Source organism: Schistocerca gregaria, chromosome X (genome assembly GCF_023897955.1).
Source record: "Schistocerca gregaria isolate iqSchGreg1 chromosome X, iqSchGreg1.2, whole genome shotgun sequence".
NCBI lineage: Eukaryota > Metazoa > Arthropoda > Insecta > Orthoptera > Acrididae > Schistocerca > Schistocerca gregaria.
Window position 1 is genome coordinate 815,534,418 of NC_064931.1, and position 19,409 is coordinate 815,553,826.

The 19,409-nt window shown below is 37.1% G+C and overlaps 1 protein-coding gene across 5 annotated transcripts in view; it reads right to left on the minus strand.

The window, feature by feature from the left end:
• Positions 1-19,409, minus strand: part of LOC126297597 (glycogen debranching enzyme) — a 181,122-nt gene that overhangs the window by 107,854 nt on the left and 53,859 nt on the right. For all 5 annotated transcript variants that reach the window (XM_049988575.1, XM_049988577.1, XM_049988573.1 and 2 more), the window contains exons 2-4: positions 13,665-13,821; positions 10,134-10,359; positions 7,062-7,263 (exon numbers count right to left, since the gene is read on the minus strand). In XM_049988575.1, the coding sequence (XP_049844532.1) occupies positions 7,062-7,263; positions 10,134-10,359; positions 13,665-13,809 (573 nt within the window). In that variant the 5' untranslated portion in view covers positions 13,810-13,821. The remainder of the gene's footprint in view (positions 1-7,061; positions 7,264-10,133; positions 10,360-13,664; positions 13,822-19,409) is intronic.

Below are 19,409 nucleotides of genomic sequence, written 5' to 3' on the forward strand. Positions count from 1 at the left end.
TCTGAGCCTGAGTGACTCTTGCAACACATTGAGGACACTGCACAGGTGCCATTTGTGGTCAAATATGACAGTACAACTTGCAGGCTTGGCTAACAGCCACATTTATGTTCAAGCATGCATTCAGCATGGTGTTTAAATGTTTTTCTCTGATCCATATATACCATAATCAAATTATAAGGGCAAAGAACTTATCACTGCAAGCTATGTTAAATTTCTTGGAGTTATTCTAAACAAAAACTTGTTACAGGGTGATCATGTGGACTGTTTAGTGAAACAATTAAACAGTTTTGTTTATACAATAAACAAGGCACAGATTGGACTATATGTTGCCTTGTCACACACTTATACTGTTTGAAAATATCCCTATTACATGTCTTTGAAGCTTGGCAATATAATACAGCCCAAAGTCAAGAATGACAAGCTATAAACCACAGAAACAAATGTGGAGAAATATTTAAAAAGTAAATATATGGAAGATTTTTGCAAACCGCATGAGAAATACTGTTCTGTTTATGTATACCCCTTTCTATGTAGGCATACAACTGTAGTCATCAGGGAGTCACCAATATTTCAGTCAAATGACTGTACATGACATGTCATGTGGCAATAAAGGTTCTATTCTGTTCTACCGTGTTTATAACACAATGACTGTACACACATTAATTATTGACAGAGAAGGAAAGTACACATAAAGGACAATTAAACCACCAATATAGGTGTGATTTTAACTGAAAATTCATATTCTCAACCTGAAATGTAGCAATTTTTACCCAAACATCAGTATGATACACAAACAATTTAGATGTAGTTAACATAATCAATGGGAATGATGCATCTTAAGGGGGGATGCTGGTGATTTTATGAAAACATATTTTTAAACTAATACATTAATTTATGACTTATTGGCAATATTTTATGAAGTTTTTATGACTCTGTGACCATTATTTTCATTACAATAAGATAATATACTGAAGCATCAAAGAAACTGGTATAGGCATGCGTACTGAAATATAGAGATACGTAAATAGGCAGAATATGGCACTGAGGTTGGCAATGCCTATATGAGACAACAAGTGTCTGGCACAGTTGTTAGATCAGTTACTGCTGCTACAATGGCAGGTTATCAAGATTTAAGTGAGTTTGAATGTGCTGTTATAGTCGGCTCACAAGCGATGGTACACAGCATCTCTGAGGTACTGATGAAGTAGGGATTTTTCCTTACAGAGATTTTAGGAATGTACCAGCAATATCAGGAATCCAGTAAAACATCTAATATCCGACACTGCTGCAGCCGGAAAAAGATCCTGCAAGAATGGAACCAACACCAACTGAAAAGAATCATTTAACAGGACAAAAGTGCAACTCTTCTGCAGTTTATTGCATATTTCAATGCTGGGCCATCAACAAGTGTCAGTGTGTGAACCATTCAATGAAACATTATTGATTTGGGCTTTAGGAGTCGAAAGCCGACTCATGTACCCTTAACAACTGAACAACAGAAAGATTTACACCTCACCTGGGCCAATCGGCTCCGACATTGGACTCCTGATGACTGGAAACATGTTGCCTGGCCAGACGAGTCTTTTTTTCAAATTTTATTGAGCGGATGGATGTGTACGGGTATGGAGACAACCTCATGAACCATGGACCCTGCATGTCAGCAGGGTATTGTTCAAGCTGGTGGAGGCTCTGTAATGGTGTGTGGCGTGTGGATTTGGAGTTATATGGGACCCCTGATATGTTTAAATACAACTCTGACAGGTGACACATACGTAAGCATCCCGTTTGATCATCCGTTTCCATTCTCGTCCATTGTGCATTTCAATGGACTCTGGGCAATTCCAGGACAATGCAACACCCCACACATATAGAATTGCTACAGAGTGGCTCCAGGAACACTTTTACACTTCTGCTGGCCACCAAAATCTCCAGACATGAACATTATTGAGCATATCTGGGATGCCTTGCAATGTGGCAATGTGTCTCACAAGAGATCTCCACCCCCTCATACTCTTATGGATTTATGGTCAGCCCTGCAGGATTCATGGTGTCAGTTCCCTCCAGCGCTACTTCAGACATTAGTCGAGCACATGCCATATAATGCTGTGGCACTCCTATGTGCTCGTGGGGCCCCTACACGATATTAGGTAGGTGTATCAGTTTCTCTGGCTCTTCAGGGTACATCAGTAACAGCACAGCTGAATGATATCTCAACTTGTGTATTATTCAACTTGCGTTCAATCCAAGACTTGCACACTTTAGTATCGTTTTATCTTTGACATCTGTACACTCCACTATTGCAATATCTTTGTTATAGTTACAGGAGTCAACCGCAGATGGCACTTATTCTATGAATTAACAATGTACACAAATTTCCAGAATGAGATTTTCACTCTGCAGCGGAGTGTGCGCTGATATGAAACTTCCTGGCAGATTAAAACTGTGTGCCCGACCGAGACTCGAACTCGGGACCTTTGCCTTTCGCGGGCAAGAGCACTTGCCCGCGAAAGGCAAAGGTCCCGAGTTCGAGTCTCGGTCGGGCACACAGTTTTAATCTGCCAGGAAGTTTCAATGTACACAAATCTTAGATATCAGTTTGTCCTACCTCAAAATAGTACTTCAAGTTATATAATTATAGGTGTTTACAAGGGGTGAATCTACTACATCAATACTCCACAATGCACCTGAAGGTGTGTGGTGGAGGGTATTTCTAGTACCACCAAATGATCCTTCCCTTCCTTGTTACACTTACGAATGGCGCATACGAAGGATGATTGTCAGTAAGCTTCTGTAAGAGTATCAATTTTTCGAATTTTTTCATCATGGTCATTTTGTGAGATGTATGTGGGAGGAAGTAATATGTTGTCTGACTCTTGCCAGAACACACTCTCTTGAAATGTCAGCAGTAAATCCCTCAATGATGCACAACATCTGTCTTCTAGCATCTGCCACTGGAGTTTGTTGAGCACCTCTGTAATGCTCTCACATCAACTACAGGGTGGTGCACGAAATGTGTTACCATTTTGTTTTTGAATATAAACTTTATTGTCAATACAATCTGAAAGGAACATATACTACAATGAAGAGCCATCCATGGAGATTTGTTCTAACTCAGCACATGCTCCATATGTCCACCATTTCATTTCCTAACTTCCTTCAAACGAACACTGAAGTTAGTGATTACCCTATGACACATGTCTTCCGTAATTTCACTGCAAGCTTGAAGAATAAGTATTCTGAGCTCCATTAAATCATGTGGACATTTCAGAAAATTTTTTTCCTTTAGGTACCCTCAAAGAAAAAAGTCACATAGATCGAGATTTGGACTATTGGAGGGCCAATTTTGTCCATCATTGAAGCAACCTGGAAACCTGAGTGAAATGATCCGCATGTCGAAATGCTCATGTAAAAACTCCAACACAGTGTTTGCAGTATGTGGCTTTGCTCCATCTTGCATGAACCATTGCATGTTGAAGGGCAAGGCAGTAGCAAGAAGCTGTGGAATGAAGCTATCGCGAAGCATGCCCAAATAATGCTCGCTGTTCACAGTTTCTTCAAAGAAAAAGGGTCCAATGAGTCCGTGACTGGAAATTGCTGCCCACGCTGTAATCCTTGGAGCATAATGTTGTTGTTCATGAAACACTTGTGGGTTTTCAGTGGCCTAAAAGTGTACATTTTGTTTGTTAACCACACCATCTAAATGCAAATGCACCTCATCTGAAAACCAAATGTCGTTGAGAGTTTCTTCCCTATCCTCCGCCCACTGAGCAAACAGTAGTCTCTGTTGCTTGTGTCCTTCAGTGAGATTCTGTGCACAGGTCATCTTGTATGGGTACATATGGCGGAAACTTTTAAGAATGCATTGAACAGACCATCTGGATATTCCCAGTTGCACTGCTGCCTTTCTACACGATTTCCTGGGACTTCTCTGTACAGCAACTCGTACCGCTTCAATATTCTTCAGTGAACAAACAGGCTTAGGCTGAGATCGCTTCGCTTCCAATACTGTTCCTTCCCGTATGAATTTATCATACAACCTGTGAATGGTCTTCTTGCAAGGGACCCATCGTGTGTTAAACTGTTGTCGAAAATGCCTCTGAGTTGCAACAAGGCTTTTCGTTTCTTGAAAAAGTAACACAATTGCCAATCGTTGCTGTGTCGTCAGTCTTCCATTGTCAGCCATTGCTGCTTACTAGTCTCTTAATGGCAGTATCGTGAATTACACATCATTTTGTAACTCATTTGTTTTTCCAAGCTCTGCTGGTACTGCTGTAGAGATACCAGCAGGATATCTAATGTGTGTCGTAAAATGTGAAAGAAACAATTGGTAACACATTTCGTGTGCCACCCTGTGGACAATCCTATGACAAAACACATTGTTCTTTGTTGGAGCTGCTCTACCTCTTACCAGTCCTACCTGGTAAGGGTCCCAGTGATGAACAAAACTCAAGAATTGGCTTAACAAGTGCCTTTTAGCCATTTATTTTGGAGGTTAGTTACATTTACTTAAAATTCTTCCTATGAATGTCAGTCTGGCAACAGCTTTTCCTACTATTTGTCTTATCTGGTCATTTCACTTATGGCCACTTGGGACAATTACTCCCACATATTCTATGGTATATACTGTTTCCAGCAATTTGTTATTAATAGTATACTTGTACAGTAGAGGATTTCTTTTTCTTTGTATATGCAATATGTTACATTTATTTGTGTTTAGTGTCAACTGCCAGAGACTGCACAATTCATCAGTCTTCTGTAGGTCATTTTGCAAATCAATACTGCCTTCTGACATTGCTACTTTCTTACAGATAGCCGTATCATATGCGAACAATGTTAAAGAGCTTCTGACCCTTTCTACTACATCTTTCATATGCATTGCAAACAGTAATGGTCCTATCACACTTCCTTGGGGTACTCCAGAAGTTATCTTTACATCTATAGATTTTGTTCCATTAAGAGCGATATGGGGAGTTCTATCTACAAGGAAGTGTTGAATCCAGTCACCTCTATTTTCAGAATCCATGTTGGCTTTTATACAAGAGATTTTCATTCTCCAAAAACATAATTCTTGAGCATAAAATATAATATGTTGCATAATTCTGCAACCGATTGACTGCAATGACGTAGGCCTATAGTTATGTATATATGTTCTATTATCCTTCGTGAAACCAAGAATGACCTGCAATTTTTTTCCAGTAGCTAGGTATCCTTTGTTACTCCAGAGAAATACGGTAAACCGCTGCTAGAAGGGGAGCAAGTTACTTCATTCAGTCTTTTTAGAAGTTTACAGGTATCTCACTTGGTCCCGATGCCTTTCCACTACCAAGTGAATATGGTTACTTTTCTGTTCCAATATCAGTTACCTCAATATCTGCCATTTCGATGGTTGTATGATGATTGAAATGAGAATCTGTATTATGATTTTCAATTGCACAACAATTTCAGAAGACCGAATTCAGTATTTCAGCATTCCATCAATTACCTTCTGTTTCAGTGCCTGTACAGTCACTGAATGGCAGAACAGATGATTTTAGCCTGCTTACTGATTTCACATATGATCAAAACCTCTTACAGTTTTCAGTGAGATTGGTTGACAAAATCTGACTTTCAAAGTCATTGAAAGCTACCCTCATTGATCTTATTATGCTCATTTTTACTTCTTTCAGCATTTGCTTGTCTGCTAGGTTTTGACCACTCTCGAATCTGTGATGAAGCTTGCTCTCTTTATCTAACATTTTTCTAGTATGGGTATTAAACCATGGGGGTCTTTCCCATCCCTTAAGACCTTGCCCAGAACATACTTGCCGAAGGCATACTGAATGATACTTTTGAATTTTTTCATTTGTGCTCCACAACTTCATCCTCAGTGCTAAATATTTGTTTTTGACTTCTAACGTAACCTTAATTTGTATGCTATCACTCTTGCAAAGCAAAAAGTTTTTCCTACCTTTCAAAACATTTCTTATAATACCCATAGTCATAGCTGCTATCACAGGTTTACAATCACTGATTTGATAAATTCACATCTGTTTGTTAAGAGGTCCAAGACATTTCTGTCTTGAGTTGGTTCTCTAATTATCTGCTCAAAGTAACTTTCCAGCAAGACATTCAGAATAATGCTGCACAAATCCCTGTCTCTGGCACCAGTTTTGATAGCATGACTCTCTCAATCTATACCTGACAAGTTGAAGTCACGCCCTATTACACAGGCATGATCAGGAAAATTATTAACAATATTTTGAAACTTCTCTCTGAAGCACTCTACCACTACAGGTCCTGGCTCAGGTGGTCTATAAAAGTATTTAATTGCCATTTTTGACTGACCTTTGATGCTTAAGTTCACCCAGATTAATTCATATTCGGCATCCATGATAACCTCACCAAATATTATCAAATTCTTTATTCCAATAAATATGGGTGCTGGCTACTTGGAGACCATTGGCAGCCATCATGGACTTCATGTTCCCAAACAATGATGTAATTTTTATGGATGACAATGCGCAATATCACCAGGCCACAACTGTTTGCTTTGAAAAACATTCTGGACAGTCAAGCAAATGACTTGGCCATCCAGATCACCCAACATGGATCCCATTGATCATTAATGGGACATAATTAAGAGGTCATTTTGTGCTCAAAATCCTGTGCTGGCAACACTTTTGCAATTATGGTTGGCTATAGAGGCACAATGGCTCAATATTTCTGAGCAGATTTCCAATTACATATTGAGTCCATGCCACATCGAGCTGCTGCACCACACTGGGCAAAAGGACTCCCAACACGATATTTGGAGGTATCCCATGACTTTTGTCACCTCAGTGTAAATACCAAAGTGTCAGTGTTAATAAGGAATTGTGCCAGCTCTTCCACTTTCAGCAGCAGACTCATCATGACTTAGTAACTTCATTTGTGATCTATACTTCCACAATCCAGCACAATGAATTTTTATACAATTTCTTGTGTAATATATTTTATAAATAAATGAAACCTATGCCATTCAAGCTCTGTTTATGGTAATTACTTCCCAAAAGTGTTTCAAACCTGAGAGATTTTTTCTTTACCTGTACTGGTGTAAAATGGATCATATTGTAGCCACTTTCCTTTGCAACTTGAAGTTTCTTCTCCCATGTGTGAAAGGGTCCTAAGCATTTAGCTAGAACTGTTTGGCATTGAATACAATCTTGTGGTAAAACTTCATCACAGCCATAAGTCAGGACTGGATCAACTGTGAAAAATCCTGATCCTTGAGGCCCTGGAACATCACTACAAAATAAAGGGAAAAATAGTCAGTGATACAGATTATATATAGTAACTAACACTTAAGTTTGGTAAAATGTTTAAAAGTTACCAGTTGCAACAGGTTCCAACACCAAGTTAGAGAATTTGGGCCTGCACAAACATTTCAGATAAAAACTGCACTTCTATGTGGAATGGGTAAATAAAAAACATAGACATTGTGAAAAATCATTGAAGAAAACCACATTTGCAGTTCACAAGAAAAAGACAATTCACCACTGGTAGAAAAAATATTATTATTATTTTTTAATCATGAAGATACCTGTGTCTGTAGTAGTGATAATTTAATACAGGCTGAAAAGCTTAAAAAGTGTTGTAAACAGACGTTAAAGATATCTACATTTTGTGATAAACCTTCGAAGGAAGCCACAAAAAATGCAAATGAGTTAGCATAGCCAATTCTACTCTGCCAACACTCAGATACAGAGCTTTTGATTAGCTCTTCAACAGACTTCCTAGCAAATGATTTAATAGCTATACATAGTAATTGTAAGTGAATCACATTACAGCACTGTAGGAGAACATCTCAGCTGTTAATTTTTTACATTTATGAATTAGAATACATTGCTACTCACCACACAGAGGTGATGAGCAGCAGATGCATATGTAAAAGAAGAGTGTTGGATATTTTCAACCTATCATAAAAACTCCTTCAGCAGATCTATAAGAACACACACAGTTCATACACATAGCCATTGTTGTCTCTCAGCAATGAGTTGGGCCAAATGTGTACACTGTAGTTATTCTATCCAGGACATTCCATTATTTAACGTTTTACATATGCTACACATGAAAACCACCAAACCTGCACAAATCTTCATCCCACAACCAATAACAAAGTGTAATTTTAAACATAAACTTATAGATACTATTCTGTGTAATGTTATTTTACCTTTCTCTGCAGTTGTGTAGTATAATAAGTTAATTATTGTAAGATTCCACTATACTAACAACCAAATTGTAACTATTCTCTCTTCCAAGAGTTATCAAGAAAATTTTATCAGGTGTATAGGCAAATATTTAAAATTTTATTTTTGTAATATGTATTGTGTAGACAGTGTAAATCCATAAAATATCTTATCGTGTTCCACATGATGTCCAGTGTCAAGGGAAAACATCAATGTGTTTCACACTGCAAAAAACTTTTTTTAATGCTATCTTATGTGAACAATTGACAGTGCTCAGAAACAAGTCTAATATGATACCTAGTTTCTCAATTTGTATTAACATAGCCAAAATGTGAAGAATGGCCAGTACTCTAGCAACATCTGGGTAATACAGCAGTATGGTATTAGCAGGCACACTGCACAGAAGAACTGGCACATGAGGAAGGGAAAACAGAGTTAGGATGATGTAGCAAATAAATGTTCTGCAAAGAATCTTGACTCTGAAAATTGTACCAGGTTTATTAGTACTGTGGATACCTAGACCTGGTCTCTATCAGTCAATAGCATCAATAAACTTGCAAATGGGATGGTTCCTTTTAAAGAGCACAGCTGATTTTCTTCCCAATCCCATAATCTGAGCTTCTGTGCTGTCTCTAAAGACCTTACTGTCAGTGAGGCATTTAACTATAATCTTCCTTCCTGTCAACTAACCCAAAAGACCGGTAACATCTGTTACCTGTATCACTGCCCGACTTGCCTTATCTCACGAGCTAGACTGTACTATGCTATCTATCTGCTACCACGTGCTGCAGACCTACTGTCATTGCAGGAGTGCTGGTTATTCTTTGTACTTCTTTATCTCAGCTAACACATATTGGAAAACCTGTTGCCAAATTAAACTGATTTTGGACTGCTCTATTGAATGCACACAGAAAATTCCATAAAGAGCAATATTTGTTTGTAAGAAGTAACAAACCAGCATTTACATTCACTGCTGTGCATTAGGTGAAACACATGATACCTACAGACAACGAAAATGAAACTGGAAAATTACAAATACCTGCCAAAATATCAGAGAAAATGACATGACAATTATTACATAGACACTCAGTGTGTATATATGCAGTCTACCTACAGCAGGTTCCAAGCTTTTCTGACGTGGGCATTTGGAGATCTTAAATACTAGATTCATCATAGGATTTCTGCCCCAGATGCCATAGGACGTCTGGCTCATAGTCTGCCATGATGATTCAGTTGTAATCACTCTAGTGGCAGGTTTAGAAGTCTTGCCATTCTATAGGTGAAGGGAAGATGCTGATATGAAAGTGACTTTCCATCGGTGGTAATTTCCTTTCCAAGATCTGCAATATTTGTGCAGCTTTCAACTACTATGGCTTGTAAGTTTGCCTTAGGCATCTATTTCTGACTCACACTTCTTCAATGTATTTCTATTATTCCCAACCAAATCTGATGATGATTTTAACCCTTCTCCTTCTAAAGGGGAGTCCAGTCTTTTGATCACATCATTATCTCATTCGATCATGATGCTCTGAGTGACTAACCACCCTATCAGTGAGTCAAATGCAATTGTAGCAGTCTCAGTGTTTTCATACTAAGCAGATGATTTATACTCCAGCAGTATGCTTTGAAACATTGTCATTATTATCCTTTCTCAGTACTTCAAGTTAATAAGATATTTCTATTTTACATCTTAACATGTATTTATTTTCCAGTTTCAATAAAGTAATAACATTAATAATAACATAAATATGTAGTTCTACCCACCTTCAGCAAATGACGATGCTAGTGTGTTACACAGTTTTTATGTACAGGAAACCAGAACTTCAGAGAACACTGATATTACACACTTACTTTGAATAAGAAGAAATACAAAGCAAATATTGATTTTAATATTTAGAAAGTAAGAAGCTTGTTCTTTGTGATCAGTACCTTCCTTCATAAATGAAGTAATAATGGAATGAGCCAGCTCTTCTTATGCACACTTCAGCATATGATGATGTATCATCACCTGATGGTGTTCCTGAATCACACTGCCAATGAAGTGGCCTATACTGATTCCTGTCAAATTCTTCCTCAATTGAGTCAGGATGATTACAGTAAATAACAACATGACGTCCAAACAAAGTAGGGCCAAGACGAAACTGCAGTCTCCAGCCTGGAAGAAAAATAAATAAAACAAAAGCCTTATGAGAGCCACACAAATAATTTCAATATTAGAGAGAGATAAAGAGAGAGACAGAATGAAATATGTGTTTGAGATAACACATTTCACATGTAAAATAAGTTTTTCTATAAACTGAAGTGTGATAAACTGCTTTTACAAACAAGGCACTGGGATCATTGTCATAACATTTACTGTTCAAGAATGCTGAAGAATTTAAGGACATAGTGATACTACCAATATTGTCACAAGAAAGATGAAATAGTTTATGAAAATATGAGGTTTTCTGAAACTACAACAAAAGTAATCAATAGGCTCTTGATTATTATCTGAAATTTGAAAAAAAAGTATTAAGATGGCAGGAGGTTTCAGTTGTTGGCAAGAAATTTCCTGCTACTGGGCATGGACAAAATTCCATTCTTTCTGTAATCATTTGCACTGATAAACCTATCAATCTAAGCACGGTTGATTTTCTTTGATGCAGAACTGAAATTATTTCACCATCACAGTTATATGAAACAGAAAACAATGCAGGTGCTAAAAGGAAATAAAAGGTTTGCCTCATATCAAGAGAGCTACAATGTGCTGGAAATAGTTTAGAGGCAAGCAGATTAGTAGCCAAGACTGAAATTCCAGAGTAGTAGTCATAATGTAAGGTTGGTAATTGATAGGTGAGAGATCAACCTGAAGGAAACAAGGTGCAAATGGAAGCAAATAAATAATTAAATATAGAAAATATATAAGATGCTATAATGACACAGAGCCAAAACAGCAGTATAGCCAAACAAAATTTGTCCTACATACTGCAGATCAGTACTTTTCCTTGCCTTGGTGTGCATGATCTTGGGTTCTTCATTCACCTTTCCTTTGCTCTCTGCCTCAATCTAACAAACTATTTTCACTATATCTGCATCACTCAGCTGCTCAAAAGCCATTTTATAGACCTTACTACTCAACCACTCATTGATGTTTTCATCATCATTTTCAGAAACTCCAATTTGTATTTTAAATTAAAATATTTCTTCTGTTGTATGAGGATACTTCAAGTCTTCAATTTTTATTTTTTCCAAAATCAACTAACTATACACAGACAATCAGCAAGCCGCATATTCCACACATGACGCTTGCTGTATATTTTATTATTTATTTATTTACTTGAATACCTCTTTTGGAGGATACAATAAATCAATTTGATTTTCATTGCTTCCAAACATCCTTAATCCTTTGAATGTGTCGTTCCTTTTCTTCATAGGGCCACTTCCTTCCTTTTGCTGCAAAACCTCTTTTTTTCCTGAAATCCTACCTTAAATTTTGCTTCTCTATAAAGCATTCTGTTATCTATTATGCCAATTCTAATTCCAGTGTTTTTCATATCTTTGTCAACTTCAGTTGCATTTATAGATGTTTAGTAAGTTCAGGATCTACTTGATCAGTCTGTTAACATCCACTCAGTATACATGTCCATAAAACTGCAGTCATATTTTCTTCATTAGATCAGTTAGCTGTTCCAGTTGCAAATAGAGCTCTCTGTTTGATCTTAATTTGTATTCAACATTAATACTACTTCTAGGTCCAGTATTTTCCTTACAATTCTTCTTTCAACGTTTTTCAGTTTTCCAAGACCCCCAAATCTTGTAAGTTTAAGTGTGTTTGCTGCATTAGTGTTTCTGTCCTTATCATAGTTTGATAGTTTTGTACAGAACAAAAACTTTTTGTTATATACATTTTCTGTCAAATGGAATGCACTTTTATACTTAAATTACTCCATCTTCTATGGCTATGTTTTCTTTTGTACTGCTTGTCATCCATTCCCTTAGGTATTTAAAACCATTTGTTTTAGATATTATATTGTTTTGAATTCTAAGATTTGGGGAGGCATCATTGATATACGTCATAAAGTGTGGTTTTTTAAAATGCTATTTTCAGTCCTGTTTTGTCTGCTTGTTTCTGTAGTTTTGTGATTTGTTCTTTGGTGCTATCCAGTGATCCAATAATTAATGTCCTGTCATCTTCAAAAGCTAGAAAATGAATGGTGATTGTATTTGGGTTTCTTCCTGCTTCAAAACCCTTAATATTGATTGATTACCTCCATTCTCTCACTACCTGCTCTAATCCCCAGCTCAAAAGTAAAGGTGATAAAACATCTCTGTATCTTGGTCCCAATTTTCTTTGAAAAGGATCTGACAGTTACCCCATAAATTTTAGTTTCAGTGTTGTGTTTGTTAAAATTCCTAAATTATTTCTGTTGTTTTATTATTGAATCTGAATTTATTTATAATACTGATTAGTGTATTTCTGATCCTTTTTAAAATCTGAAAAATTATCACAAATTTCAGGTTTCTGATTTTCCTCATTTCTATTATATTCTTGATATTTAGCATTTTCTCTGCAAAAACCTTTCCCTTTCTAAATCTTCCTTGATATTCTACTAGTTTTGGGTTGAGTATTCCTACAGCTCTCTTTAAAAGAGTGATAGACAAGATGTTATGTCACTGGGAAGAGGGATATCCCTCTATCATATTGTTGGGATCAGTTTCCTTTCCTTTTCTATGTAGAGGCTGTATCAATGCCAATGCCTGTTCTGATGGTAAGTGGTTTGTTGTCCAAAATTTATTAATGATTTCTGTCAGTAACAAAATAATATTGTCACTACTGTGTTTTTCCCAATAATATGTTAATTTTGAGTTATTTTATAATTTCTTTGATTTCCTCTATTGTTGGTGACTATGAGTCTGGGTGTGTTTGAATTGTTATCAACATTAAATTCTTCTTTTGGTGAATCACAGTTGTGTAGTTCTTTGAAGTAGTCTGCAAGTATCCTGGAGTTCTCAGTATTATTACACCCAGTTTTCTGTGTTTTTGGATTTATAAACTGTAAACATGGTGATGTGTACTTCTCTAAGCTATTTTTGAATGTTGTTTTGCTTAAAATGTGACCCAACTGACAATAGTTGAGTTTTTATACCATGAACTTTGATCTTTTTGAGTCTGTCAGGTGCATGTTTTCTCACTTCTACAAAATTTTTGCTGTTCTTATCATTGTTATTTGCCTTCTAGGTATTCCAAGCTTATTTTCTCTTTCTGATTAACTCATCACAATAATCATTCCACCAGGCATGTTTCCATTTCTTTTTAAGAGGATAGTTTCTTCTGTAGTCTCCTCTAATGATCTTGTAAAGGTATTTAGAGAAGACCAGACACAAAGTGTAAGCTTTTAATTACTAAGCACTAAGCTATATAAAGTCTTTAGAAATTAATTCTTATTTCACAGAAACATTTAAAATTTGATCAGTACTCACCTTTCTGCAGACGATATAATGTGGAATCCTGATGTTCCCCATCATTAAGTGTGAGCACTCGAATTTGATCTGGATTATATTCTGGGTTTTTATTAATGAATCCCAGGATGGAACCTATATTGGTTTCACTCTGCTTGTGAGGCATCTTTTCAAATGTCTGGAATTCGAAAATAAAATTGCTATAAATACACACTGTGTGTCTAATAATATTGATAAAACTTGGTTATAAAAATCTAATGACATTTACTTTACTCTGATTCCTACAGTGTTTTTTTATGAAAATCATTACCTAATGTTATATAGGAGTGTGTTGTAGAATTATGTTACAGTATACTGAATCAAACCAAACAGTGTGGAATTTAAAGATCTGCATTACAAGCAAATGCTCCTAAAAATCATTAAAAGTAGAATAAGAAGGCAATATCACTGGTAAAATATGTAAACCCGCAGTTTCCATAGGGTTTTTGCTTATCACGATCAGAATTATGTTAAGTGCAACTACTGAGTAATAGGAGCATTGATTTAAGATTCCCCAAAAGCAGCTACAACAGCATTTAAACATATTTAACACAAAACCAAATAAAAACCTACATTGCACTTTATGGCACAGAAATCAATAATGAAAACTAGTACAACCATCCAAAATGTTACGCAGTACTGCAAAAACACTTATTGTAGACGATTAGTAGATTAAGGTCAGCATTTACTTCCAACACAACCACATGCTTCCCATACTCTTATTGGATGATGTAACATTCCTGGCTGTTCTAAATGTAATAATGAGACAGCCAGTTAACTTACTGGTAGAATATCACAGTATGAAATCCTTTTGTTGTCATGAATGTAATGTATCGTTGGTTCCTTCACAACTAATAATCTCAACCTTATGCATATGTGATACAAAAAGGGTACAGTGTGAACACTATGAGATCACCACCCAGCAACGCTATAATAATGTGCAAATCCCAAATGCATATAATTATTTTACTTCAGTAAAATGTTCATTCTTCTGTAGCATTGGATCTGCAACCACATTTTATGTAGTGTGTAATACAGAAATAAACTGTTGACTCTGGATTCTTTATCCAGTCATCAAATTAATAAATGCACAGTCATAGAACTTGAATGCACAGTCATACAACTTGCCTGATAATGAAAACAGACAATAAGATATTATCAGACAAGAATATTGCACCAAAATGTATGTGGCCGAGCGGTTCTAGGCGCTTAAGTCCGGAACCGCTTTGCAGCTACGGCCGCAGGTTCGAATCCTGCCTCAGGTATGGATGTGTGTGATGTCCTTAGTTAGTTAGGTTTAAGTAGCTCTAAGTCTAAGGGACTGATGACCTCAGAAGTTAAACCCATAGTTCTCAGAGCCATTTGAACCAAAATGTATTCTGAAATACCTATGATATGCAACTTCTTTCCGTTTTCTCTGCAATACATATGCAGTATAAGTTTGTTTGATGCATCTAAATAAGTTGCAATAACTTTACTGTTACTTATAGGAATAAAAAATTAAGTAAAAAATTATAATTATACAATAAAAATGCCCAACGGTGATTTCTCTCTCAAACCCTAAGACCTGATATGTAATCTGTCTTGCCTACATATCAAAATATAGCATGATCCCAGTTCAAAAAATTAAGGACAAAGTGTAATATCCTTACAGCTTACAAAACAGAAAAGATACTGAATAGCATTCAGGTAATAGAAATAATGGCAAATTGCTTATCTTTCAGATAAAGTGCTTCTTCAGAATAGAAAATATATATAACAAGAAAGGAGAAACAGCACTGTATTAAAGGGTGGATGAAAAGCCACCAAGCAATATTCAGAGATGGAAAATACTTGCTGGAATATAATGTGTATATGAAGATCGATCATTCTCACCAACTACACACTGAGCAGTTCAGAGGCACATGCCTGAAGTTCAATTCTTCCTGAAAAATGAATTTGTATGAAAGCTATTCAATTTACTGTCCTTTCCAACAGGCTTGTACAATGCTAGTACCTCACATATTTGGTTAGTAGTGATATATTTTCTGGTGCATACAATAATTTTATTTTTATTTGATTTATGTTGTTGTGTGTCTATTGCAATTCAAAAAGCAAATGTTTAGCTCTGTGTACAATGGAGGATGTGACTATGTAAGCATCATGACACACAAATAGCCACAATCAAGTTTAAGCAAGAGGGACTGTTGTCACAATCAAGAGACAATTGTTTTTGTTTCCACACACAAGTCAATGAGGATGAGAATGGGAGGAAGGTACGCTGCAGTGTACATGCAGATCCCATAAACAAATATATTAATACTATACAAAAGAGAGAACATGATAAAGAGCCAGAAAATCAAAACTCAAACAAGTACAAAAGCACTCAGCTTGCCCTTTTCTCACACGATACCCTCTGAATCATAGATAAAGGGAAACAAGCTGTTTCCGTACTCCTAGATTTCTGAAAAGCATTTGACATGATGCCACACTCCACCTGTTCACAAAGATATGAACATATGGAATAGTTTTTCAGATATGTGAGTAGCATAAAGACTTCTTAAGTCCAGAACCCAGTACATTGTCCTCAATGACAAGTGTTGATCAGAGACAAGAGAGCCACAGGGATATGACCACTGTTATTTTCTGTATACATACATGATCAGGCGGGCAGGGTGGGCAGCAGTCTGCAGCTGTTTGCTGATGATGCTGTAGTGTGTCAAACAGGAAGGTGTCATCATCGAGTGACTGTAGGAGAATACAAGATGACTTAGAAAAAATTTCTAGTTCCTTTGATGAATTACAGATAGCTACATATGTAGAAAAATGCAATTTAATGCAGATGAGTAGGAAACGAAATTCATAACGTTCTAATACAGCTGTAGTAGTGAGATGCTTGACAAAGTCACAGTGTTTAAATATCTGGCTGCAATGCTGAAAAGCAATATTAAATGGAATGACCATGTGTGGACTGTGGTAGGGAAGGTGAAGATCAACTTTTGTTTAATAGGAGAATTTTGGGAAAAAGTTGTTTGTCTGTAAAGGAGACTACACATGGGATGCTTGGGTGACCAATTATCAAATATTGCTTGAGTGTTTGGGATCCACATCAGATCAGATCAAAGAAGACATTGAATCAATTCAGAGATGTGCTGCCAGATTTGTTACTGATAGGTTCAAACAACACACAAATATTATGGAGATGATTCTGGAACTCAAATAGGAATTCCTACCACAATCCTCACACGCTCATTCCATTTCATACTGCTTTGCAACATTGCAGAGAGATATTTAAACAATGTGACTGTGTCAAGCAGCTCACTACTGAAGCTGTATTTGAGCATTATGAGTGTGGTTTCCTACTCATCTGCATTAACTTACATTTTTCTACATTTAGAGCCACCTGTCATTCATCAGTCCAGCTATAAATTTTGTCATCTTGTAGTCTCCTACAGTCACTCAATGATTACATCTTCCTGTACACCACAGCATCATCAGCAAGCAGCTGCAGATTGCTTTCCACCCTGTCTGCCTGATCATTTGTGTATATAGAAAATAACAGTGGTCCTATCACACATCCCTGATGACTCCTGGTGATACTCTTGTCTCTGATGAACACTTGTCGTTAAGGAGAATGTACTGTGTTCTGAAGTCTTCATGCTACTCACATGCTCATACCTTTGTTAGCAGCTGCAGTGAGGCACCATGTCAAATGCTCTTCAGAAATCTAGGAGTATGGAATATGCTTGTTTCCCGTTTCAAGGAACACAATTGAGAAAATTTAGAGAACTGGAATTTGAATGTAATTGCAGAACAATTCTACTCCCACAAATATACATATTGCTTAAGAATGATGAAAATAAGATAAGAGAAATTAGCTCTTGTAAAGAGGCTTATAGACAGTCATTTTCCCCTCACTTTATATGTGAGTGAAGCAGGAAGGGAAATGACTAGTATGCGTACAGGCTATCACCACTCACTGTATGGTGGTTTTTGGAGTACGTGTATACAGAGTGGTCCATTGATAGTGACCGAGCCAAATATCTCACGAAATAAGCATCAAACGAAAAAACTACAAAGAACAAAACTAGTCTAGCTTGAAAGGGGAAACCAGATGGCACTATGGTTGGCCCACAATATGGCGCTGCCATAGGTTGGGTGTTGGGTTGCGCTGTTTGGGGGAAGATACCAAACAGCGAGGTCATCAGTCTCATCGGATTAGGGAAGGACGGGGAAGGAAGGAACCATCCCGGCATTTGACTGGAGCAATTTAGAGAAATCACGGAAAACCTAAATCAGGATGGCTGGACACACTGCCATAGGTCAAACGGATATCAACTGTTTTTTTTTTTTTTTTATTAAATAGGAACCCCCATTTTTTATTAAATATTCGTGTAGTACGTAAACAAATAGGAATGTTTTAGTTGGACCACTTTTTTCGCTTTGTGATGGATGGCGCTGTAATAGTCACAAACATATAAGTACATGGTATCACGTAAGATTCTGCCAGTGTGGATGGTATTTGCTTCATGATACATTACCCGTGTTAAATTGGACCATTCACCAATTGCAGAGACAGTCAATTTCGTGTTGATGTATGGCTATTGTGATCAAAATGCCCAATGGGCGTGTGCTATGTATGCTGGTCGATATCCTGGACGACATCAACCAAGTGTCCAGACTGTTTGCTGGATAGTAACATTATTTAAGGAAACAGGAAGTGTTCAGCCACATGTGAAATGTCAATCACGACCTGCAACAAACGATGATGCCCAAGTAGCTGTTTTAGCTGCTGTCACGGCTAATCTGCATATAAATAGCAGACAAATTGTGCAAGAATTGGGAATCTCAAAAACGTCAGTGTTGGAAGTGCTACATCGAAATCGAATGCAGCCATACCATATTTCTATGCACCAGGAATTGCATGGCAACGACTTTGAACATTGTGTACAGTTCTGACACTGAGCACAAGAGAAATTACGGGACAGTGACAGAATTTTTGCACACATTCTATTTAGCGACGAAGCGTCATTCACCAACAGCGGTAACGTAAACCAGCATAATATGCACCACTAGGCAACGGAAAATCTACAATGGCTGTGACAAGTGGAACATCAGTGACCTTGGCGGGTTAATGTATGGTGCAGCATTATGGGAGGAAGGATAATTGGCCCCCTTTTTATCAATGGCAATCTAAATGGTGCAATGCATGCTGATTTCCTATGTAATGTTCTACTGATGTTACAACAAGATGTTTCACTGCATGAGTGAATGGCGATGTACTTCAAACATGATGGATGTCCGGCACATAGCTTGTGTGCGGTGGAAGCGGTGTTGAATAGCATATTTCATGACAGGTGGATTGGTCATCGAAGCACCATACCATCGCCCGTGCATTCACCAGATCTGACGTCCCTGGATTTATTTCTGTGGGGAAAGTTGAAGGATATTTGCTATCATGATCCACCGACAGTGCCTGATAACATGCGTCAGCACATTGTCAATGCATGTGTGAACATTACGGAAGGCGAATTACTTGCTGTTGAGAGGAATGTCGTTACACGTATTGCCAAATGCATTGAGGTTGATGGACATCATTTTGAGCATTTATTGCATTAGGTACTCACATTGTAACAGCATGCGTTCTCAGAAATGATAAGTTCACAAAGGTACATGTATCACATTGGAACAACCGAAATAAAATGTTCAAATGTACCTACATTCTGTATTTTAATTTAAAAAACCTAC